The sequence below is a fragment of the Chiloscyllium punctatum genome, chromosome 11 (assembly GCF_047496795.1).
Source record: "Chiloscyllium punctatum isolate Juve2018m chromosome 11, sChiPun1.3, whole genome shotgun sequence".
NCBI lineage: Eukaryota > Metazoa > Chordata > Chondrichthyes > Orectolobiformes > Hemiscylliidae > Chiloscyllium > Chiloscyllium punctatum.
This window is the reverse complement of record NC_092749.1, coordinates 58,218,570-58,244,059: the sequence shown is the minus strand read 5'-3', so window position 1 is coordinate 58,244,059 and position 25,490 is coordinate 58,218,570. Positions and strand designations below refer to the sequence as shown.

At 40.7% G+C, this 25,490-nt stretch overlaps 1 protein-coding gene across 30 annotated transcripts in view; it reads left to right on the top strand.

The window, feature by feature from the left end:
• The window catches only part of nrxn1a (neurexin 1a), a 1,866,202-nt gene that overhangs the window by 1,039,273 nt on the left and 801,439 nt on the right, over nucleotides 1-25,490 (top strand). For all 30 annotated transcript variants that reach the window (XM_072580867.1, XM_072580862.1, XM_072580863.1 and 27 more), the window contains 3 exons: nucleotides 5,681-6,062; nucleotides 7,331-7,521; nucleotides 12,235-12,408. In XM_072580867.1, coding sequence (XP_072436968.1) covers nucleotides 5,681-6,062; nucleotides 7,331-7,521; nucleotides 12,235-12,408 — 747 coding nt within the window. The remainder of the gene's footprint in view (nucleotides 1-5,680; nucleotides 6,063-7,330; nucleotides 7,522-12,234; nucleotides 12,409-25,490) is intronic.

Sequence of the window (25,490 nt, the reverse complement as noted above, 5' to 3'; positions counted from 1 at the left end):
GAACTCACTCAACAAATGTTGAAAATAGTGGAGCTTTTCAGCTTATTAAGATGCCAATCTTCTGCAAAGAAATATGCAGTCAGCTACAATGTGGTCTCTGGGTGTGATGGAGCCTGGCTGGGGCCTTTACTTTTAATCACTTTCCTTGTCAGGGCAGATTGAAAAGCAGCTGCTGGAAGCAATGGCACACTTCAGCAGTTTAGCCAGCTGGTCGACGTCGGCACTTCTGAATGGAAGTTTAGCTGAAAATCTGTTTTTTCTGTTAGTGTGAGTATAGGATACTTGAAACCTGCAGCTACTTTCTCTTCATAATTGTTGTCTCGTTAATACTTCATTCTGTGAGGTATTCCAGAAGTGGGATAGAAGTATTTTTACATACAGGAGACCAAACCTCAGTAAGAAGGAGAGGGCAAATGAGAAGGAGAGAAGCACAGCTGTAGTATTGACCTGAAGGGGTCAATGTTGCCCTCAATGTACAGGGTGAAGGGTCAACAGAGGATAGGCTGATGGCCCCTCAAAGGTGTGCAGGAGGTGTTGTGTAGCCAACTAAATTTACAAAAATTAAATGAACTGGTTGCAAATTTCCAAGTGCCAAGCAAGACAGATGCTCTCCAGAGCTCCTGTATGATCTCTTGTACCTCTAGCAATTTCTTCAAAATTATCAGGGTTTCTGCCTCTCCTACCCACAGTTAGCTGTGGATTTCCACCATCATTGAAATATTTTTCCACATGTTTCCTCTAAACCTCCTGCCCCTAGTTTAAGTCTTTGCCCCTGATCATTTATACCTCTACCAACAAGAAAAGTTCCTTCCAGTCTACTTTATTCATGCCTCGCATGATTTTATACATCTCAATCATGTTCTTCCCTCAGTCTCCTCTGCTTCAAGGTAAACAAACCCAGTCTGTCCATTCTGTCTTAATAACTAAAACTCTGCAACTCAGGCAACATCCTAGTAAAACTCCTCTGCACCCTCTCCTGTGTTATCAGGTCCCTCTATAACGTGGATTCCAGAACTACACACAGTACACTCGCTGTGGCTTAAACAGCCAGATGTGCTGAACAATTTAGTGAATTCACAATGAACCACAACAGCCTGTCTGAAACAGCTGGAGGAGTTTTTCTTTGTGATTACAAGCTTCACAAGAACCTTCGTAGACTGGCTATCACATAATCAAAGAAACCAGCAGCAGGTTAGCCCTGAGCATTCACCAACAGGAAAGCTTTTCACTCTGTTAATGTCCAATTAATGTGTGACCATCAATTCCAAATGCTGCAAGTATGTGCCAGGTATTCAGGCTGCTGTCATGACCCATGAATGTTGAAGAACTATGAGGTGCTAGGCTGGATCAATGGGCGCGATGCTTTGGAAATTGCGCTGCTGAGGGATAGGGATACAGCTGTGCCTTGCACAGAGGGGATTCCATGGTGGAAGAGAAACCACAAAATGACATTGAATCCTCTGATTAACTCCCCAAGGGCATTGACAGACCACCACAGGAGAGATGAAGGGCCCTGCAAGGACCTTGATGGCCGTGAGACACATGACGTATTAATAATGCCGATGTTTCAGGAGAAGGCACATTGTACCGATCTGGACAGCCTGCAGTCTAACTGCACTGTCACCATGTCACCTCCTAAAGAAAGAATGTTCACATTATAATTCAGAACAATAGCCACACTTTACCCAAATCCATCCAGCATCCATTTTAACATCTTGAATTCTCTGCTACTAATAATTTCATATTTATTCTCCATCTTCAAGCATTAATAAAGCTATGAATATACATCTGATGTGAATAAAACAAACATTTCCCGGACAGAACTCCCCTCACAGTTTGGGACAATTGAAGAATAACAAAACACCAGCTTGTGATTATTGATGGTGCTGTTTAGATTTGCTTTCATGTCCTGTGCTGGATAGATTTGCATGCTGTTCTCTAATCTGCTTTGGCCATGAAGGACCAGCCTTGGATACTGCTCAAGCTCAGATATCTCCTGCCTCTGCAGAAACAAACTGTGGTTGGGTCAATGGCAGAGTAATGCAGGGAAATATGACTTCATCTGAAGCACCTTGAGAGGAATCTCCAGGTGGCAGGACCTGCTGATGGTACCTCCATGCTTACCTGAGAGAGACAATGTCATGTGTCCAGAATCCTAGTGCCCCTGTGGCCCTGGTTCCACCTCCTGAGAATCCAGCCAGGGTGATGGGCTACAGGTCATAGCACCTCTCAGTGCTCCTATAACCGGTTGGATCTGGCCCTCCAAGACAGTCACCAGCCTCACCACAGCAGGGACAGAGCACTCTGACGACTGGATCAATGCAATATTCCAGATGGTCACTTCCAAAATCCTTGCCATAGCACACAAATCCTCTCATAACCCAGCCACATCTCCAAGCAGGTCCTGCTGGATATTTATCCTTATAGATACTCCAGGGACTCATCATACCCACTGGGATTCAGCATCTAGACCTACAATCCTTTAACTGCCATCCCAGATGCCAACTCCATTTCTTTGTCTCTGGCAGCTGCATGGGTGAGTGGGCAGTGCCCTCACCAACATGAGCTCTCCTCGGCCATGAGTTGCATGTGGGCCCACTTGTCCTGTCATGAGTTAGTTTGGCCTGATAACGTGATACCTTCCTTGCTGAATAATCCCTTTACCTTTGATAAGAAAACTTGCTAGTTACTCTCTTCAGGTGGAAAAATATATTTAGGACTCTCCTCCAGTGAGATACACAGCTTCCCTCCACGATACATAGTCCTCCTTTTCTCCTTGTCAAATGTATGATGTTGACCAATGCATGCAGGATGTTACCAGCTGCCCCTTTAATATCACAGACATTGGCTACTTGTGCGACATGGCCCTCCTGCTCTATGCCTCGATTGCAAAGCTATAGGTCAAGTAGCCAACTCTTTCACATAGATGTGGGTTGGGAACCCACATAGAGGGCACAAATTTCACCTTATTCAACAGCTGGATTGGCCGGGGAGGGTGTTCTGGGATGGAGTTCACTCTCTTCCTTCTCACCGTCTCGTCCACTAATACAGCTTGCAGTTGCCAGCCCCCACCTCAGAGGGGCAGAACCACAACTTCAGGTCACTAATTGCCCGAGTCACGTAAAGTATAACCACAGCTGCTGGATCACCAGAGGCAGACCCAGCTGTAACTTTTCAGCTTTGGGCCGGGCCACTAACTGCATGTCATATGACAGATTTATAATACTGCCAACCAGAGTTTAAAATCTACCCCACTCATCCTGCCCCTATCATGTGTCCATACTCCAAGAGCTGCATTTATGTTGGGCAGTCAATGTCAAGGCAAAGGGCAACTGGTGGAATACAGCACAGGGTGATTCATTGACATTGTAATTAAAGCAACATCATGAGATGGGAAATTAGAATCTTTTGGTTCTGCTTAATCCTCATTCTGAGGTCAAAAGTGGCATCCTTCACTGTTTAACAGAGGCAAAAATGTATGTTTGTAAGGAACCAGCATCAATAAAGGACCAGAGGTAAATGGTGGCATGTGGTGAGCACTCAGTCCATGTGGAGTTTGCACATTCTCCCAGTGTCTGCGTGGGTTTCCTCCGGGTGCTCCGGTTTAAGACCATAAGACCATAAGACGTAGGAGCGGAAGTAAGGCCATTCGGCCCATCGAGTCCACTCCGCCATTCAATCATGGCTGATGCGCATTTCAGCTCCACTTGCCAGCATTCTCCCCGTAGCCCTTAATTCCTCTAGACAACAAGAACCTATCAATCTCGGCCTTGAAGACATTTAGCGTCCTGGCTTCCACTGCACTCCGTGGCAATGAATTCCACAGACCCACCACTCTCTGACTGAAGAAATGTCTCCGCATTTCTGTTCTGAAATGACCCCCTCTAATTCTAAGGCTGTGTCCACGGGTCCTAGTCTCCTCGCCTAACAGAAACAATTTCCTAGCATCCACCTTTTCCAAGCCATGTATTATTTTGTACGTCTCTATTAAGTCTCCCCTTAATCTTCTAAACTCCAACGAATACAATCCCAGTATCCTCAGCCGTTCCTCATCCTCCCACAGTCCAAAAATGTGCAGGTTAGGTGAATTGGCCATGCTAAATCGCCCGTAGTGTTAGATGAATGGGGTAAATGTAGGGGAATGGGTCTGGGTGGGTTACTCTTCGGAGGGTTGGTGTGGACCTGTGGGGCAGGAAGGGCCTGTTTCCACACTGTAAGTAATCTAATCTAATCATTTCATGATATATAACTTGAGGGGATCTATTCCACAAGTGTGGGGCGAGCAGTGAGAGCAGACCTCTATCAAATACCATAGCCCATACATAACTTTATTCTGCACAACAGTCTAGTCCCTCAGTCAACTGAGCTAACTGAGCCCCAGAGATATAAAATTATTACTCAAAAATAAACAAGCCTCAAACTCAGGATGAATTTAGTTAAAGAAACATTAGTACCTGTCCTGGATATATTCATGGTTTTGAATTACTATTCAAGGATAGAAGAAGTCTGAGTGAAAATGCTTACAGTCACTGCTCAATTACAAAAGATCCAGAAGGTACCACAAGCTTAAATTGATTTTTATTGTTCACTAAAGTGTCAGCATTTACCCAGAATCCAGGGGCTGATATCACCCTGTCTTTCTCACTTCTGCTGTAACACATTTTGACAGTTGTGAGATCAATTAGCCCCACAGTTAGTGTGTTCTCAAGCACTAACCTTATAATTTTGATCTCGATTGACATTGCAGTACTGCTGCCACTCTCTGAAGTATTGGAGTGCAATTTGGCACAATCTAAATACTCAGTTCTCAAAATGCATTTCATTAAAGCAATCTCAGTATTTGTCAAGATGAAACTGGGACATGCATTACAAAAAAAGACATTTCAAGATTCTAGCCTGTGTGAAGATATATTTTATGATTGTGACATCTGATTTATGCACTTTTTAAAGATAATGCTTGAAACACCTTCAGTTTGTTATCATGTTCCTGTAAAAAAGTTAATTCCTTTAACCAATGTATTTTCTTTATTCCTAATAGAACGATTGCTGATGAATGAAAATATGTACTTAGTTTACTTTTCATTTATTGAAAATATTTATCACTTTGATGGAATTAAATAGAGGTTTTACAATAAAAAAACACTGCAAGATATAAGTAAAAAGCAAAATGCAGTAACAGTGAGATATTTTGTTATTCCTCTCTGCTGATAGTAACGTTTTTGTAAACATTAGGTGCTGGTGAATGCTTGTGCCTATGTATTTCATTATGATAGATTATAAATTGTTTTCTTCTTCTGTCTGATGATAGAAAGGGTTTTTTCATTTGGTCCAAATCATTAGTGTGTAAATGCCGCCATCTGCTGGATAGCATAACTGTTTGCAGCAACAAATAATTAATAAGTGCATATTATGGAAAAAAACTTGTATTGTGACATTATCATTGTTAAATCAAGTAAAGGACTGGAGTCCTTTTGGGAAAATTATTGAACATTGTCCAATGTAACTTAAAACAAATTGTTTTATAATTAATGGGTGCAGGTATTTAGAATGAGGTGAGTTAAATGGAATTTAGACAATAAATAATGGTAAGCTTCTTCATGAACATGTATTGCATTTGTTCCTGTGTACTTTTGAATATGAAGTGGTTTTTATATATCCTATTGTTTCTTTCCTGTTTCAGATCAAATGACAGGAGATCATACTCGTCTCGAATTCCACAACATTGAAACAGGCATAGTGACGGAGAGACGATACATGTCAAACATCCCTTCAAATTTCATTGGCCATTTACAGAGTCTTATGTTCAATGGCATGCCTTACATTGACTTGTGCAAAAATGGTGATATTGACTACTGTGAGCTCAATGCTAGATTTGGTTTAAAAAATATTATTGCTGATCCTGTGACCTTCAAGACAAAATCCAGCTATGTAGCACTGTCCACATTGCAAGCCTACACCTCCATGCATCTGTTCTTCCAATTCAAGACAACATCAGCTGATGGACTGATACTGTTCAACAGTGGAGATGGCAATGATTTCATTGTGATTGAACTTGTTAAAGGGTATGGTTGGACTCATTACATTTCAAGTACAGCATATGTGCAAAATCTGAAATTATATTTGGGAGTTATGGTTGCATACATTATTGTCAATATAGTTTTCATCATAATTATGTTTCCCAATACTAATATTTAGCAAAATTTGCAGCTATATCCAGAACTTTATCTGCTGGAAGTGTGTAGGAAAACAACTGACCTATGTATAGATTCTTGCATAATTAGGTAGCTGAGAATTACACTGTGGTATGAATCAGTTTGCATTTAAGATGCATGAACTGGAGGACAGAATGAGTGGTATTTAATTGGATTGACGAAGGTATCTCCCACTGGATGAAGAGCCAAGAAGAACTCTGCATCTCCCTGTTGACAAGCCCACTGAGTTAATGTCCAACTTGGCACTTCTCTGGGAAGCTGCAGTCCTCCCCTGAGATCCAGCAAATGGAGATCCTAACTCCTGAGAGCTGGCAGACAATCAGAGGCCAACAGTGCCAGCAAGACTGCTACTAGCAGTGTCGAAAAATGTGGTGCTGGAAAGGCACAGCTGGCCAGGCAACATCTGAGGAGCAGGAGAGTCGAACATAACCTAATGAAGAGCTTAGGCTCAAAAAGTTGACTCTCCTGCCCCTCGGATGCTGCCTGACTGGCTGTGTTTTTCCAGCACCACACTTTTCAACCATGACCTCCAGCATCTGCAGTCCTCACTTTCTCCTGCTACCTGAGGCTTAGAGACCTTGAAGGATCCAGGGAACACGTAAATAATGTTAGGGTGGAGTTTGCAAGGGACTTGGGTCAACCAGAATGGGAGAAGCTGGCTCTTAGCATACACTTCCTTTCCATTGCTAGGTTAGGAACATAGCACCTTTAAATAAGTGGGCACACTGGAAGTTTTAAGGTTTCCCACATGGCAAATACTCCGCCTGCTGCTGGGTGAAATCAGCAGTAAGGGTATATGAGGCCTTTAAGTGGGTAATAATTACCTACTTCAGGGCTTTATTTGGTAGTGGGGATGGAAGGTCACCCAAGAGCCTCTCTTCTCCAGAATTAATCAGGGTGGAGATGAGAAGCTGGCATTACCTTCGTCCACTGCTCTCCTATCTGATAAAAAACTTTCCTGTTCTACCCTCACCATCCCCCACCCATTTCCCACCCCCCCCCACCAAACCCCCAACAAACCAAACTTCATTTGGAGACTTTTATTGTAAAGTAAATCAACATGATTCGACCCCAGCACCTTTGATAATAACTGACTTCCTTATTTCTTCCCTCCACAGGTACTTACACTATGTATTTGATCTAGGTACTGGGCCTTCCCTCATTAAAGGTAACTCTGACAAACCACTGAATGACAATAAATGGCACAATGTGCTGATTTCACGGGACATGAACAACTTGCACACTGTGAAGATTAACTCCAAACTCATCACGCAAAACACAGTCGGAGCCAGAAATCTCGACCTGAAAGGTAAGGATTGTTGACCTATTCTCCAATACAGCAGAATTTCTGCATCTTTTCGAAACAAACAGAGTGATGGGGTACTCCTTAAGAGCTATCTTCTAATATTCTTACCCTGTACTGAATCTTCGACTTATCAGATTGCTTCAGACCAATCACTGCCTCACAGGATTTGCTCTGGCTATTTTATATTTTCAAGTTCAGGTAGAATGTCCAAAAAATTATTTTAACCTGCACTTGCGTTTTATATCATAGGCTAGATTTGACTGTTGGGTGTTCTTGCTTTGCCCATGAGGATGACAATTGAGCTATGGAGCTGGAACAGAACAGTCACCAGAGCAAGCTATCATGTGTCCGGATAGGATGCTTATATGTTGCATCTCTTAAAAATTGGTTAGAGTCATTGTGGACATATCGAATTTCCTTAGCCTGTTGAGGAAGTTGAGGCATCGGTGTGCTTTCTTGACTATAATGTGGATGGACCAGATCAAATTGTTAGGTAAAAACAATGAGGTAAAAACAATGAGCTTTTATTCCTGATGAAGGGCTATTGCCCGAAACATTGATTTCGAAGCTCCTTGGATGCTGCCTGAACTGCTGTGCTCTTCCAGCACCACTAATCCAGATCAAATTGTTGGTGATATTTACTCCTAGGAATTTGAAACTTTCAATCACCTCCACCTCAACACCCTTGATATAGTCAGGGCTGTGCCCTCCACTCCACTTCCTGAATTTGATGACCAGTTCCTTCATTTTGCTGACATCGAGGGAGAGATTGTTGTCTTTCCACCATGCCACTAAATTCTCTATCTCTTTCCTGTACCCTGTCCCATCATTCGTTTGGGGTCTGACCCATTATGGTGGTGTCAAGAGCAAATTTGTAAATGGAGCTCGAGTTGAATTTGGTCATACAGTCTTGAATGTATGAGGAAGTTCAAAACTAGGCAGTGTAAAGTGAGAGGAGAAAGATTTAAGAAGGACATGAGGTGCAACATTTTTACATAGAGAGTGGTTCATGGGTATAGTTACAATGTTTAAAAGACATTTGGGTAAGTTCATGAATGGGAAAGGTTTGGAGGGATATGGGCCAAATGCAGGCAGGTGTGACTTAGTTTAGTCTGGGAACACAGCCACTGTGGAGTGGTTGGACCAAAGGGTCTGTTTCCATGGCATATGAATCTATCAGTTTATAGTAAAGGGCTGAGTACACAGCCTTAAAAGAGCAGTGAAAGATGGAGTTGTAGAGAGCTGGAGAGAGGTAATACAAGAACATAGGACCCAGGCAGCCAAATATATGGCCAACTTGTCCAAGTGATGAAAATTAAGATGCAGAAGAGGCCAGATTTAGAGGAGTTCAGGTATTTCAGAAAGTTGTAAAACTAGAGGCATGACAGATGTAGGCACGGCCCAGGCCAAAGAAGAATTTAAAAACAAAGTTGAAACATTTTAAGTTGAGATGTTGATAGACGGGTTTAATATGGATCAACAAACACAAAGCTTTGGACTGAGCAGGACATGATGTAGAGAGGCAAAGAATAAGGAATTTTCCTGAGGGTGTGCGAGAAGATGGGTTTAACATCTCCTTGTAGAGAAATGTGATTTTGCTGAACCAGTTTGCTTCAACCTCGAAATACGTTTGGTTTTCATTTTGAGGTATTTGTACCCCCATTCCATTAAAAACACATTGACAAATATTTGCATTTCTTCCCGGTAGTGAAGCTTTCTGAGTTCTCAGTCGATGAAATGTCTCTGATATTTTGTCCTCTGTGACTCAGCTTTGTGATCATTTGCCCATGCAGCCTAAGATCAATGCGTTGTGGATTTTGGAATTGTATGTCTGGTCTGACTCTTGGTCAGTTGACACTCTTCAACATAGCAAGCCGTCTGCCAGCATTGAGACAGCTGCTCCTGGGTTGAATCTAAATTCTGTTTTCAAACGCTCGTACTTTCAAGGTGATAACCCCAAGCCTGTTTAGACTCTCTTTCATCTCACACGTAAAAATTGTCTTCACCTCTCGTTCTGTGACTTTAACTTCTTGAAACTCTTCCTCTGTTTCTTGGGGTGTTTTCCTTTTGCGAAACCTTTCTATGCTTTTGACGGTTCTCTTATTAGAAAATATTGTTGTAACTGTCCACACTTAATGGCACTCGGATCCCCCTGCTGGTCATTTGTTGTGAATGTCGTTCAGTTTTAACCCAACCTCATACAATCTAATGTGGCTGATAATGTTGATTCCACTCTTTTGGTATTTTGCTGTGTGTTTGGGAGCATGGCAATACCATCTTGTGGCCTACCCATCCAAAATATGTCTGAAGAATCCCTGATTTATCCTTGCATCATTGAATAGTTTGGGGCTCTAATTTCTGGTTGCTTAATGAATTGGAGTTTCTCATTAAACCCTCCTTGGTTTGAGGAAAATCTGATACTTCTCATTCCTCACATCAATTATTAAACAGTCTCAATGCATCCTTCAACCTAGCAACACCCTGCTTGATGATATCAATCCATTACAATTGATTCTTGGATCACCAACTGTATGTACGATTGCACTATTTATTTTGAGGTTAAAGTACAGTGCTTCTGTGTTTGATCTGATTTAGTATTTGGGTTCTCATCCTGTACTTTAGCTCTCCAGGCCATGACAGATTTGTGGCTGGCCTTCAAAGAGTTCCCTGATTGTTTTTCCCGCTCTGTAGCCCTGCAATTGAAGTGCAACAGTGGTAGACTTGCTGACATTAAGGGCATTTAAATGGGCTTTGGATATACATATGGATAATAATGGAACGTTATAGGTCAGATGGGCAGCAGATTAATTTCACAGGTCGGTGCAACATCAAGGGCCGAAGGGCCTGTACTATGCCGTAACATTTTTTTTCCAGCCTTCGGAGTTTCTTTTTCTCCAGCTTATTTTTTGACTCAAATTTTATAAGGTCTTGGTCTGCCTTCAGAGTCTTCCCTGTTCAGTTGGGACCTTGAGCCTATTTTAACACAGTCTCAAACCTTGTCCTGTCCTGGCTTTAGTTGTTCTTACCTTTGCTGCCATCATGTTTTCTCTTGTGCTTTAAACAAGTACTGGCATCTGCTTCTTGTGATGTTAGTCTGGAGTATCTCTGAGCTTTGGGTGTCTGCACTACACTGCTCCATAGGCTACTTATTCCTGATGTCTGAATAAGCTTTTCCAGCCCCTTGTGTACTGTATCACTCCTTTACTTCCATCTGCACATAGTATAACACTCTAGCAATATAAGATCTTTATCTTGTCACTTTTTTTCTGCTTTGGTGTCTTCTCACTTACTGATGACAAAATCATGTGGAAATTGGTTACATCATCATGATTTACTTCAATCACATTTTTACCACAATTCCCAAAATCTCTTGCCAGTGGATCCACGTTTGTCACAGGAGTGCAAGTTTTTGCTGCAGCTTGCAAAATTGTATTTTTAAATGGGGTCAGTAGCAGGAATAACAGCTTCACCTGCTTTGAGGCAGATCCAGAGTAACATAGCTGCACAGTACCTTTTGAGACACCGTTAATTACAGCAGAAAGACACATATAACCGGGAGATAACATCATTTTCACTGTAAAGAACAAAGAACAAAGGAAATTTACAATCGAGGAACAGGCCCTTCGGCCCTCCAAGCCTGAGCCGATCCAAATCCACTGTCTAAACCTGTCACCCAATTCGTAAGCATCTGTATCCCTCTGCTCCCCACCTACTCATGCATCTGTCCAGATGCATCTTAAATGAATATACCATGTCTGCCTCTACTACCTCTGCTGGCAATGCGTTTCAGGCACCTGCCACCATCTGTGTAAAATACTTGCCACATGCATCCCCCTTAAATTTTTCACCTCTCACTATCTGCTGTAAATATTAGCATCTTATTAAAAATCTGTGGAAAGTTGAGATAACAGGATTGTCCCTGAGCATTGCTCATACCAGACTCCACTAATTAATTGCAAAGTTTACTATTATTGTCATTGTTTTAAATAAGCACCTTGACGAAGTCAAGTGCTGGAAGTACTTAATGTCAAAAGTGATGAACATTTGGCAAGAACATTTGTGTAGATTGCTGGAGCTAGACAACAATTGAATAAGACAATGTGGATGTGTAGTGTCATTCTGGATTATTGAAGTACAATGAGTCATGTAATATTCACAAGCAAGTAACATGCTGAAGTTTGAAGTGACTGCTGTTGAGTGACTGGAAAGTACTGTTTTATCATGTTCATTAAATGTCACTCAGTGTGTAAACCACAAAGAAGTAGTCCTTATGAAGTGAATGAATTCTTGCTCTTACCTTAACCTCCTTTATAACATTAATTATGGAAGTATAGTACAATGACTGAAAGCAAAATGAAAGTAGATGACATTGTTTATAGTACAATTAAAAACTAAAGGTGTTGAAAACATTGTGAAATCTGTGTGAAATGGGAGATTCTAGAATAACAGTCAAAGTTATATTAAGCCTGATTTTTTTTTTATGGGTAGATTTTTCATTTTTGAATGCAATCAGAAAATTGTGACCAAACTATGCTTGAAATTGCATTGATCAGAATGCTTCAAGTTTTCATTAAAATTTATTTTGTGTAATTACAAAATCAAAGCTTCCTTTTACTCTATGTAGATTCTTTTCTCATTTCCAGAGTGTGGTGAACACATTAAATCAATAAGTTTTAAGATTGTGTTAATTCAGTTTATATTTTTTCTAATCCTTAGGAGACTTGTATATTGGAGGAATTGCCAAAGACATGTACAAAACCTTACCGAAGCTGGTGGCATCGAGGGAGGGATTTCAAGGCTGTTTGGCTTCAGTGGACCTGAATGGAAGACTACCAGACCTAATTTCTGATGCTTTGTACTGCAATGGCCAGATTGAGCGGGACTGTGAAGGTATCCCTCATTCTCTCCCTCGAGAGCAAAATCAATCACCATCATTCTATAAAGAATCCAGCATATTTTTTATTATTTCAATATCTTTTGCAACATTGTTTTATTTTTCCATATTATCCTGTTACATTTAATCTTGAGAGTGCTGATATTTTCCCACAGGAATGCCTCGGCTCACTGAATACTTTTCAGCTAAAATCAAGTCACTGAAACTATTAAAACATTAGGTGACAGAAGATAATGGATCGGTTTTGTAGACATGGTTTGATTTTATTTTGTTCTCCTTGGCATTTTCACTGCCTCAACACCATGTTTTCAGAATGTATAAATCATTATGTATTAGAAATTACTAAGAGGTGTTACTTCCTATTAATTGACGAATGCGCCCATTTAGAATAAATCAGTTAATGCTTCTATTAATTAGCGCTGAAAGAGAATTTAACATGATTTCATTAAGTCGTCATCCAAGTGTGTTGCATACAGTATTTTTCAAACTTCCGATCATAACTGAGAACTATATAGTCCAAAAGTAATTTTAACGCTGATACATTAATCATAAAATGAAAAGTTCTATAAAACTTCTTTTAAAGTATTTACTTTTGTTGTTCACAAAAATATAAAAGCAGCATATTTCTGTAATTTACTGAAATATTTTTAAAATCCCAAACCTTACTGACCAAATTTACTTGACAATCTAACTAGGGGCCAGTAACTTAATATGGCTGAAGTGTAAAATCCAGGGGATTTAAGAGAATAAAGCCATAAGGTTCCGGATTTTGAACAAATAGCAATAAATTGAACTATGCAATGTGAGAGCAATAATGCAACCCAAGTATACTTTATATTCTGATACCCAGAATTAATGTGCTAGATATGGGTAATGGACTGTGATAAAGGGTGCATCCAAAAGCAAATGTAGTCAAGACAGATCCCATAGATTTCTCAGCAAATCCCCACCAGACATGAATGACGCAGTAGGTTTACAAATCCCATTGAATTTCACAAGGAATTACAATTCATCATTTTTGCCAATGTAGCCCTGAAAGTCCCTCTCAAGAACAATTCCCTTGTGAAATTCTTTAATTACTTCTTTCATTCTGATGGATCATCTCCTTTCTGGGGGTCTGTGCTCCTCAAGACTCTGGAAACTATACTTCTGTACTTACTCATAAGCTCAATTCCCATTTTTCACCATCAGCTGGTTGTACCATGCTAGAACTACCCCTGAGTTTTTCTCTGAACTCCCATCTTGCTCAGTTACAACAAGCAAATACTCCCACGCAGCACACAACCCACGTTCTCAGTTGCACTTTACTATTCAGTTTATAGGACGTCCTTGGAGTATACTTCTCTTTTTCTCTTTCACCCAAACAAACGTAATGATTTCCAGACTTGCTGCTTATCACCTTTGAATTCCTCCTCAGTGACCCTTGAACTGGTCTTAATGCCTTATTGAAAACCGTGCCCCTATTTCTAGGCATGCTAGTGATATTTTGGAATAGCCAAATCTTACGACCCTTAGAGCAAACTATGACTTGAATATTACATTTTCATATTTCTGCAGCACAAAGAATACTTGCAGACAGAAAGATTCATCACAGCATCCTCCGAATGGGAGGTTACATTTCTCTTCAAATTAGGTTGGGATAGGCAAGACTGAAGTTAGGGGCAGGGCTTGATTATGTAAGGCACCTACCTCTTTTCCAACCTATCAATATTTCTGGATGAGTTGAATGCAGTTGCATATACAATCATAGTCAATATATAATGATAATATAGTAATGAGGAAACTATACAGGCATACAAGTCTCAGCATCACACCACCTTATCAAAACTAAAGATTTTGTTAAAATTCGACATGTTTTGACTGAGAAATGCTGGAACACAAAGCTAGTGTTCGCCAGGCTACATAACGGACATTCCTCAATTTACTTTCACTGTGGCAAAATATCACAAAGTCTGGCCTCTCCATCCGTACCCCAGTGATTCATACCCCCGGCCTTGCACTGTCATTAGATTGATGATTTATGTTTCCTTAAGCCTGGGAAGTTTGATAGAGTCTAAGGTACAAACATGAGCAGAAGAAACTTGGGAAAATATCAGTAAATCAGTTATTTAGCATGATGTTTGAATATAAGTTAAACTGAAAAGATATAAACATGAGTATGAAACATTGGATTATGTGTTTAAAGTATGCGTGCATAAATGAACCAATTTCTTTATAAAGCGAAGGCAGAAGCTCAACTAATCATGTATGATCTTAAATATATTAATTTCAATCTATGATATATCACAGGCTAAAGGTTAAATGCTGATGTCTTCATTGTAAACCTTATTTTGTAATATTATTATTTTGCTTCTTGGAAAATTTACAGATTCATAAAGCATTACATTTATGACTTTTGTTGTCCATTCTTTTTTGTTCAGTTTATTTTTCATCTTACCCTTTATTTATACTTTCTCAAACATCCTCATTTCTAGTATTCTTTATTAAGATTGAACCTTCTGAAGCAAAATTGTTCCAAAATGCATTTCTGTATCCAGCCATTTCTGGAGAGTTATGGCCAACCGAATTTAAAGCTGCACAAAACAGTAGGACTGGATATCTTATCAATTTTATTTAATGCAGTAACACAAAATGCAGAAACAGGAAAGTCAAATCAATGTAATTTGTAATGCCTCATTTCTTTCATTTATCTTTCCCACACATTGAAAGATGAAATCTCAATCTTTAATATTTACAACTGGCAATTAATTCCTTCACAAATAATTAAATTTGTTAAATTTGAATCATCAATGAGAAGCATTATTACTGGGGGAAAGAAATAACAGAACAGGATCTGCTTTCAATAAGGAACAGTAGATTGTCATTTTGGGACTGAAGCAATAATAATTAGTAGGGCAACAACCAAACCATCAATGAATTATGTTGACCTGTAGTTGTGAGTGCAAGTAACTTGGGAAATTTTTGGTCAGAATTTATGGTCAGAATTCCTTTTGGACTTCTTTCCAATTGCAACTTCATTGACTCACTTTCATCATTTATGACAAATAGGAATGAATAATAAGTCAGGCAGTTTGCACATTTTGATATCAATTAATCTTTTATTTATTTCATATTTCATATTTGGCTCAGCAGGCAGCTGGAAAGCCTTCTCCTGATGTTTTGTTGACAGCCCTATTGTGGTCATCATGAGTTTTGTGCTCCTTCCAACCAAAGGCAATTTCACCAGTTTCCTCATCTCCCCTCCCCTCCATCTCATCCCAGATCCAACTATTCAACTTGGTACTGCCCTCTTGAACTGTTCCACCTGTCCATCTTCCTTCCCACCTATCCGCTCCACCCTCCTCTCTGACCTATCTCATCATCCTCCACCTACATCTACCTATTGCCTTCCAAGCTACCTCCCAGCCCCATCCCCTCCTATTTATCTCTCAGCCCCCTTCCCCTTAACACCTCTCCCCCCGCCAACCCACACACATTCCTGATGAAGGACTTATGCCTGAAACATCAACTCTTCTGCTCCCTGGATGTTACCTGATCTGCTATGCTTTGCAGCACCATACTTTTCAACTCTGATGTCCAGCATCTGCAGTCCACATTTTCTCCATGAAGTTCATGTGGGTACCTTTCACTGTTTTTTATGATAGTCAGTGGCCCTGTAGCTGCAGCTCTGTATACTTGACAAATTAGTTTGTGCACTGTTGAGGAAGGTTTCCTTGGTGCTCTATTCAGCTATAAATGGGTGTATAATCAACTACTGATAGCACATGGGGGAACTCTATTCCTGCTTTATGAAGGATTGAAGGATAATTACACATCCTACATTCTATTTCGTGCTTAGGCTTCAAGCCCTTCTCGCCCCGTTAGAAACAAAGATAGATATTTCAAGGTTTGTACTTGCAACCTAAAAATAGGCTATTTGGCACAGAAGGGCCACACAAATGTTCTTGTTCTGCACATTTGTCTCCTCCCATGCTTTTTCATCTCAACCTTTCAGAACATCCTTCTGGTCCTTTTCCCTCTTCGCCTTCCCTTGAATGCGTCAATGCCATTTGCCTCAACGACCCCTTCTGACACGGCAGTCCTTCTAACCTCTTTCTGGGTAAAGAACATTCCTCCAAATCATTAGTGGATTCATTAGTGACTGTCTTATGTTTATGTTTGCCCCTTAGTTCTGGCATCACCCACAAATGGATACGTAATCTTTACATTTAATCAATCAAATCCATTCATAATCTTGAAGACACTTACCATGTCACCCCTCATAGAAGAATCCCTAGAATCCATACAGTGTGAAAACAGGCTCTTTGTCCCAATAAGTCCACACCAACCCAGTGAAGAGTATCCCACACAAACCCATTTCCCTAACTAACACATCCCTGAACACTATGGGCAATCTAGCATGGCCAAATACATCCTAACCTGCACATCTTTGGATTGTGGGAGGAAACTGGAGCAAACCCAAGCAGAGAATGTGCAAAATCCATAGAGACCGTTGCCCAAGGATGAAATTGAATCCAGGTCCCTGGCGCTGTGAGGCAGCAGTCCTAACCACTAAGCCACCACACCACCCTTAGTCTTCTCTTTACTAGAACAAATAGATCCAGTAATGTTTCAGTGTAATCTCTCAGTCTTTGGTCACTGTTAGCTAAACATTAGCTGTAATTTTAATAAATGGAAACATCTGCATTTAAAGTTACACATTACCACAAATTTGATCACTTAATAAAAGTTTGTTACAGTTAATCCTTGTATTCATGCAGTTATTATAATGAATACACAACACAGGAATAGAGATTGTGGTTTCAGTGCTTTTCTAATTATGGCTCTAGTAAAAATAATACAGACATAGAAAGAGTTACATCAATTTAAAATATGACAGTTATGGAATTTTAAGATATCTTATCCTGAGATGTGATGGCATTATTGAACTGCATTTCCAACAGCTGTCTTTTCCTCTTCATTAAGATGCACAACAGAATGCATTGTAATGCAGCAAATCACACATCTCCCAACGTGGTGAGCATTTTAAAACTAATGGACAAATCAGTATATTTTTCATAAGAGGCAGAGGGCTCAGGGATAATTACATCAAATAGTAGCTAATAGAATAGCGACAATAAGAGCAGTTCGAATTTTAAAAGTTTATATATTTGGTTTGCACTGTTCAAAGGCTTCGGAATTGACTCGTCCTGTTAAATTGATTAATGATGCAGTGGATGTGAAAGATAGGATTCTTGCTTCCCTCCCAGTGTACCTGTTGATGAATTCCAGATCCTTTAAGAATGTCCAAGTGAGACATATGAAATAATTTTGCCTCAGTGATCGCAACTACGATACACTATCTAGTCTTAATCACACAACCTAGTTTCTGTCAAAAATTCCAGCACTAATTTTCATGTATAACCTGCATCTTGAATCATACACATGCCTGTTCATATCTAATAAAGCCCATCAGATGAAGTAATTACTATGACCTGTACAATTCAATTATGCATTTTAGAGTACTCTGTCACAGCTTTAACTCTCTCCTACATTCTGTCCTCACAGAAGTAGCGACCCCAGTTATGAACAGTTACGTCATCCACAGTAATTTGCTTCATAGTGTACGTGGCTATGACCATACCATCGATGTACTTTAGTGATTTGAGACCAGTGTCAATGATGGCAAATGGATTAGAAGATAGATGAGATAGCTGCACCAATGCAGAGGGGAAGCGCTGTAAACGGTACAGGAGAACAGAGAAGGGAGAGATTAAGCTGCAAAGAGGAGAGATTGGATGTGCAGAAAACAAGGAAGGAATCTGCAGACATTGAGGAGAAAGCAGGGGCTGCTCAAGAAGTGATCATTTTGGGAGAAGTTCAAAATAATATTTTATGGAGTGGTGGGTGATTCTCCTAATGCACGTATATTGAGGTGTTAAGGATCTTAATTTATTCTTTGAGTGTACATGTCAAGACTTCAGAGGAGGAAGGTCTGAAGAGACCATTGACATTTACCTGTTTAATGTCATTAATAAGGGATGGCTCAGATTCTGACACAGATTGATTTGCCCTGTTGTGAATGTTCAAAATAATCACTTAGGTTCAGCAAGCAGAGATTTATTCAAGATTTGCTAGATAAAGCCTTTTCTGTTTATCCAGGATAGCTTCTCCCAAAGTACCAATGTTTCAGCACATCTTTAATTTTCAGTTTATTGCAGGGCTCCACTCTTACTGTCAGCCTTGGGTCTGCTGGTTTCTATGGCAACTCAACCTTCAGCTTTCCCTTATCTCCATGGTCTGTATAGCAATAGATGATTGTTAGAAATGAAATTCTCAGCTAGACTCCCACAGGGGTAGAAACATATCCTATCATTTCTCCAGTGTTGGCTCCATTCCCTACCATACTTCCAAAAAGTGCTCACAAATACATTTATCTATTCTAAGCTACTGGTATGTGTTTAAATATCAATCTTAATCAATTGTCTCACTTCAGTGTGATTAACTATTCATACAGTGATGGCAATCATGATTTTCTTTAGAAGGAATGATCTGATTATTACTGGGACACAGTGTTGGCCTGCCCGGTTATAAACAACATATGCAACATCACACTCTCGGATATTGGCTGGATTTACCACTCCCTACAGGTAGCGAGCCAGTTAGCAGGAAGGGTGACTAATAGGATTGGGTTGGCTCTGCTGGGATACCTGCTCCCTTCTCACTACATCAGCAACCAAGTTCTTGGTAAGCTGATGCACAAGTATCCTTCCCAACTTGTTACCAATGTAGGTCTGAGAATGGTAAATTAACAGCCACTTAAGGTCTTTAACCAGCTATCAGGGCAATTATTTACCTTTCCAAAAAAATGCCTGCTATCCTGCCAGGGAATGCAGGGCAGTTTTCAGGCATTGGGTGGTCTCCGTTTACTCTACCTTAGGACAGTTGAGCACACAAGTGAGAAACAAGGATAGGGACTGCAGAAAGCCATTCCTTTTCATTGCCCCTCCCCCTTTCCCCATGTTGTGACTTGATACCCTCCCCCCACCTAAAGAAAAGCACTTTCTCACTGGTGCAGCTCTTCATGGTTGAACAGCTTGACCCTCCAGAGATTCTGTTTACTCCACCCCCGTGGCATTTAGTATCTGATTGGCCTGTGTCTTCAGGCGATATGGGACTTGAATGACGAGGAACCAGGTAGTTCTGCTCAGCAGGCTTACACAGAACATAGTCATAGAACACAGAAGGCAGAACATAGAACATATAATGTAGAACAGTACAGCACAGTACAGGCCCTTTGGCCCTTGATGTTGTACCGACTTTTTATCCTACTCTGAGATCAAACTAACCTACATATCCTTCATTTTCCTATCATCCATGTGCCTATCCAAGAATCGCTTAAATGTCACTAATATCTCTGACTCTACTAACACTGCTGGCAGTCCATTTCATGTGCCCACCATTCTCGGTAGAAAGAACCTACCTCCCCTAAACCTTCCTCCAAACACCTTAAAAGTATGCCCCCTCATGATAGCCATTTCTGCCCTGGGAAAAAGTCTCTGGTTATCCACTCTGTCTGTGCCTCTCATCATCTTGAACCCTCTATCAAGTCACCTCTCATCCTTTGGTCCAATGAGAAAAGCCCTAGCTCCCTCAACTGTTCTTTACAAGACCTACCCTCCAGTCCAGGCAGCATCCTGGTAAATCCCATCTGCACACTCTCTAAAGCTTCTATATCTTTGCTATAATGAGGTGACCAGAACTGAATACAACATTCCATGTGAAGTATAACCAAGGCTTTATAGAGCTGCAGCATAACCTTGTGGCTCTTAAACTCATTCCCCTGCTGATGACTGCTAACACACCATACTCCTCCTTAACAACCCTATCAACTTGCGTGGCAGCTTTGTGGGATCTATGGATGTGGGCCCGAAAATCCCTCAGTTCCTCTGCACTGCCTTTAATCCTGCAATCTGCATTCAAATTTGAACTTTCAAAATGAATCACTTCACACTTTTCCAGATTGAACTCCATCTGCCACTTCTTAGCCCAGCTCTGCATCTTGTCAATGTCCTGATGCAACCTACAACAGCCGTCCACCCTATCCACAACTCCGCCAACCTTCATGTCATTGATAATTTTACTATCCCACCCTTCCACTTCCTCAAACAAGACATTTCTAAAAATCACAAAGAACAGAGGCCCCAGAACAGATCCCTGCAGAACACCACTAATCACTGAGCTCCAGGCTAAATACTTTCCATCTGCTACCACACTCTGTCTTCTATAGGCCAGCCAATTCTATATCCTAAAGGTCAAAATTCCCTCTATTGCATGCCTCCTTACTTTCTGAATAAGCCTACCATGGTGAACCTTATCAAACACCTTGCTAAAATCCATATACACCACATCTACTGCTCGACCTTCATCAATGTGTTTTGTCACATCCTCAAAGAATTCAATAAGGCTTATGGACATGATCTGTCCCTCACAGAGCCATGTCGACTATCTCTAATCAAGCTATACTGTTCCAAATAATCATAAGTCCTGTCTTTCAAAATCCCTTCCAATAATTTGCCCACCACCAAAGTGAGACTGATTGTTCTGTAATTCCCAGGATTATCTCTATATCCTTTCTTGAACAAGGGAATAACTTTTGCCACCCTCCACTCATCTGGTACTACTCCATTGGACAGTGAGGATGCAAAGATCATTGCCAAAGGCACAGCAATCTCTTCCCTCGCCTTCCGTAGTAACACTGAGTATATCCTATCTGGGCTACGGGGCTTATCTATCCTCATGTTTTCAAACTTTCCAGCACATCCTCCTTCTTAACATCAACTTGTTCAAGTGTGTCAGCCTGTTTAACACTGTCCTCCCAAATGACAAGGTCCGTCTCATTGGTGAATACTGAAGCAAAGTATTTATTAGGGACCTCCCCTATCTCCTCCTCCCAGACACGAGTTCTCTTCACTATCCATGATCAGCCCTACTCTCACTCTGGCCATCCTCTTGTTCCTCATGTAAGTGCAGAATGCTTTGGGTTTTCTTTTCCTTAATCCTCTCCGCAAAGGCATTTTAATGCCCCCTTCTAGTTCTTCCAAGTCCATTCTTCAGTTCCTTCCTGGCTACCTTGTAACCCTCTAGAGCCCTGTCTGAACATTACTTCCTCAATCTTAAGTAAGCTTCCTTCTTTCTCTTGACTAGATGTGAGGCATCTCTTGTCATCCAAGGTTCCTTCACCCTACCATCCCTTCCTTGCCTCAGTGGGACAAACCTATCCAGCACACACATTATGCATTCCCGAAACAACCTCCACATTTCTGTCTTGGATTTCCATGAGAAAGTCTGTTCCCAATTTGTTCCACAGTTTTTACCTAATAGCATTGTAATTGCCCATCCCACAATTAAATACTTTCCTACACCATCTGCTCCTATCCCTCTCCATGACTATAGTAAAAGTCAGGGAGTTGTGATCACTATCACTGAAATGCTCTCCCACCGAGAGATCTGACACCTGATCTGATTCGTTGCCAACCACCAGATCCAATATGGCCTCCCATCTAGTCAGCCTATCTACATGTTGAGGCAGGAATCCTTCCTGGACACATACCTGACAAAATATGCTACATCCAAACTATTTGAACTAAGGAGATTCCAATAAATATTAGGGAAGTTGAAGTCACCCATGACAACAACCCTGTTACTTCTGCACCTTTCCGAAAGCTGCCTCCCAATCTGCTCCTCTGTGTCTCTGTTGCTACTGGGGGACTGTTGAAAACTTCCAATAAAGTGACTGCTCCTTTCCTGTTTCTGACTTCCACCCTCAGTGAATACTCACTCATGCCTCAGTGCCTGATTGGTGGTTAATCTGGGCTTTGAGCTCCTGGGTCAGGAGCATTAGTTGATGCTGAAGATGCCCACTTCTAGATGCAGTGCAGAGGTAATAAATCTGGCCCATTGAAATAGCATATTTGAAATCTTATGACTACTCACCATTTAAAAGCAAATCACCAAATCTGTGGATTTAATTCCACATTTAAAATTATTTAATGGCAGGATTTTTTTGGGGGATGTGTTTTTGTCCTCTCTGTCTTACCTTTTAGAGACCTCAACTCATTTGGATACAAAATTGGCTTGACGGTAGAAGACAGAGGGTGGTGGTAAAGGGTTACTTTTCAGCCTGGAGACTAAGGATTAGTGCTGGATTCACTGCTTTTCCTCATTTATATTGATGACTTGGATGTAAATAACAGAGGTGTGGTTAGTGAGTTTGCAGATGACACCAAAATTGTGGTGCAATTGAGAGTTAAGGAGATTATCTCAGAATACATCAGGACCTTGATCAGATCGGCCAATGGGCCTTGAGGAGTGGCAGATAGAGTTTAATTTAGGTAAATGTGAGGTGATGCATTTTGGTAAGGCAAACCAAGGCAGGTCTTACACAGTTAATGGCATGGCCCTGGGGAGTGTCACCGAGCCAAGGGACCTTGGGGTGCAGGTTCATACTTCTTTGAAAGTGGCGTTGCAGGTAGACAGGGTGGTGAAGGAGGCATTTGGCATGCTTGCCTTCATTGAGTATAGAAGTTGGGAGGTCATGTTGCAACTTTACAGGACACTAATGAGTCCACTTTTGGAATAGTGTGTACAATTTTCATCGCCCTTCTATAGGAAGGATGTTGTTAAACTTGAGAGGGAGCAAAAAGGATTTGTAAGATGTTGCTGGGACTGGAGGGTTTGAGCTATAGGGAGAGTGTGAATAGGCTGGGTTTTCTTTTTCTGGAGCATTGGTGACTGCAAGGTGGAGATTTATAAAATCATGAAGAGCGTGGATAGTGTAAATAGGCAAGGTCTTTTCTCCCAGGGTAGAAGAGTCCAAAACTGGAGAATGTAAGTTTAAGGTGTTTGGGAGAAAGAATTAAAGAAGGACCTGAGGGGTAATCTTTTCACACAGAGGGTGGTGTGTATATGGAAGACCTGCCAGAGGTAGAAGCGGGCACAATTGCAACATTTAAAAGGCATCTGGATGAGTATTAGAATAGGAAGGGTTTGGAGGAATATAAGACAAATGCTGACAAATAGGACTAGATTAGGTTGGGATGTCTAGCCAGCACGGACATGTTAGACCGAATGGTCTGTTTCCATGCTGCATGACTTTATGACTCTCAATTAGATGTGAATGTTTCTCTTCATTTCAAAGACTTGCTCTTCAGGGCAATATTTCAAACTCTTTTTAACATCACAGATATCAAATGTAATGCTTATGTTCGTTCAGTTCGTATAGAGACTCTTAATATTTTATAGATATTTGCAATAACCTGTAGTGAACTCTGTCTAACAAATGGAACGTCTCATACCTTGAAAAGTAATCTTAACTTGTGCCTGAGACCATAGAAAAGCATGAACCAATTCGACACAACAACTAATAAAAAGACAAAATGCTGGAAATACTCAAGTGGTCTGGCTGCATATGGAATCAAAAGAAATAGAGTTAACAGCCTGAGGTTACCATTGACCAGTAACTGAACTAGCCCAGCATATAAATGCTGTGATTACAATGGCAGGTCAGGAGCTAGGAATCGAGCAGCAAATAACATACCTCTTGCCCCCTTAATGCCTGTACCACATATAAGTCAGGAGTATGATGGAATACCTCCCACTTGCCTGGATATGTCCAGTTCCAACATACCTCAAGAAGCTTGATATCTTCTGGTGCAAAGCAGCGTACTTGATCAGCACCACATCCATTAACATCCACCACAGACACTCAGCAGCAGCTGTGTGTGCCATCTACAAAATACACTGCAGAAATTCACCAAAGCTCCTTAGACAGCACCTTCCTCACCCACAAACTCAACCATTGACCACCTCCTTGTCCAGACCAATTATGGATGTGTAGTAAATGCTGGCCCGACCAGCCAATATTCTCTTGAATTATCAAAAACGTTGGTCTAAATTGCATTTAAAGACAGTTTTTGAGTCTCAGCTATGATGGTATTTGAGGCCCACTAGCCTGCACTGTACTTCTGGAGGTGGCAATTTAATAGGCTGCCTTGGTATTTGCTATGCGAGTAGAGATGCCACATACATTGTGTCAATTGGAGAGTTAGGAGGAGCACTTGCATCTGTGAGTGGTCAGCAGCCCACCCAATAGGGTGTGCTTGTTGGCAAAGTCAGTGGAAGAGCATGAGACTATCTCTCAACATACAACAATGTGTCCTTGACATTTTCACATATCTCCACAAAACCTTATAATAGGATTGCAAAGGTATCTGGCTGATAACAAATGATAAAGTCAGTCTGCAAATAGCAAGTTTGATTGACTGTAGTTTCTGAAGCTATGGGGAAGAAAAGGATCAATAATCAGCTTGAATCCTTTCAAAGAATAAATCCATTGTTATGGAATTCAAGTTAAGGGTTTATTGTACAGATACCATTTTTATTTGTATGCTTAAACATGCTTATTCATCCATGTATTTTATATTTACGTGGAAATACACATGTATGGGACATCTACATAAATTTTAATAATGCAGATAAATTTTGCATGTTTAAATATGGACATATCAGTGGATGTCTGTGAATCATTTTCAAGCTTTCCGATTGCTTCTGGTTTGGACTCCAGCCCTAACTTTCCTCTGAAAAATAGCCAGATTGCAAAATAATAGCCTGAGAGGAAAACAGTTGATAGTTTACTGATATATCTGCTGTACCATCACTTTCCCTCATACTCCTCTACCTGCCTCAACCAAAACCATTTGTTCATTCTACACATACCTCTTCTTGGTCCTTGTACCTCGTGATGTTTGTGCCTACCTTTTAGTTGCTGCTTGTTTTCTTCATTTGCTCAAGCCCACAGTTCTTTTTATTTGCAGGGCTTCATTCATTGTCCACAAAATTAATTCCCACATAAACAAATACATAGAGATGAAGTTGGTATATATGTCCAGTTACTAATTCTGTTCTATAGTACTGCTCACTCACAAAGAACAATTGCTCATTAAAGGCCAGAACTACCTTCATAATCAGTTCATAAATCAGAATTGAATCAGAATTCAATTCATGGTAATGTGATGGAATAGCATAACGAAAATCTGAG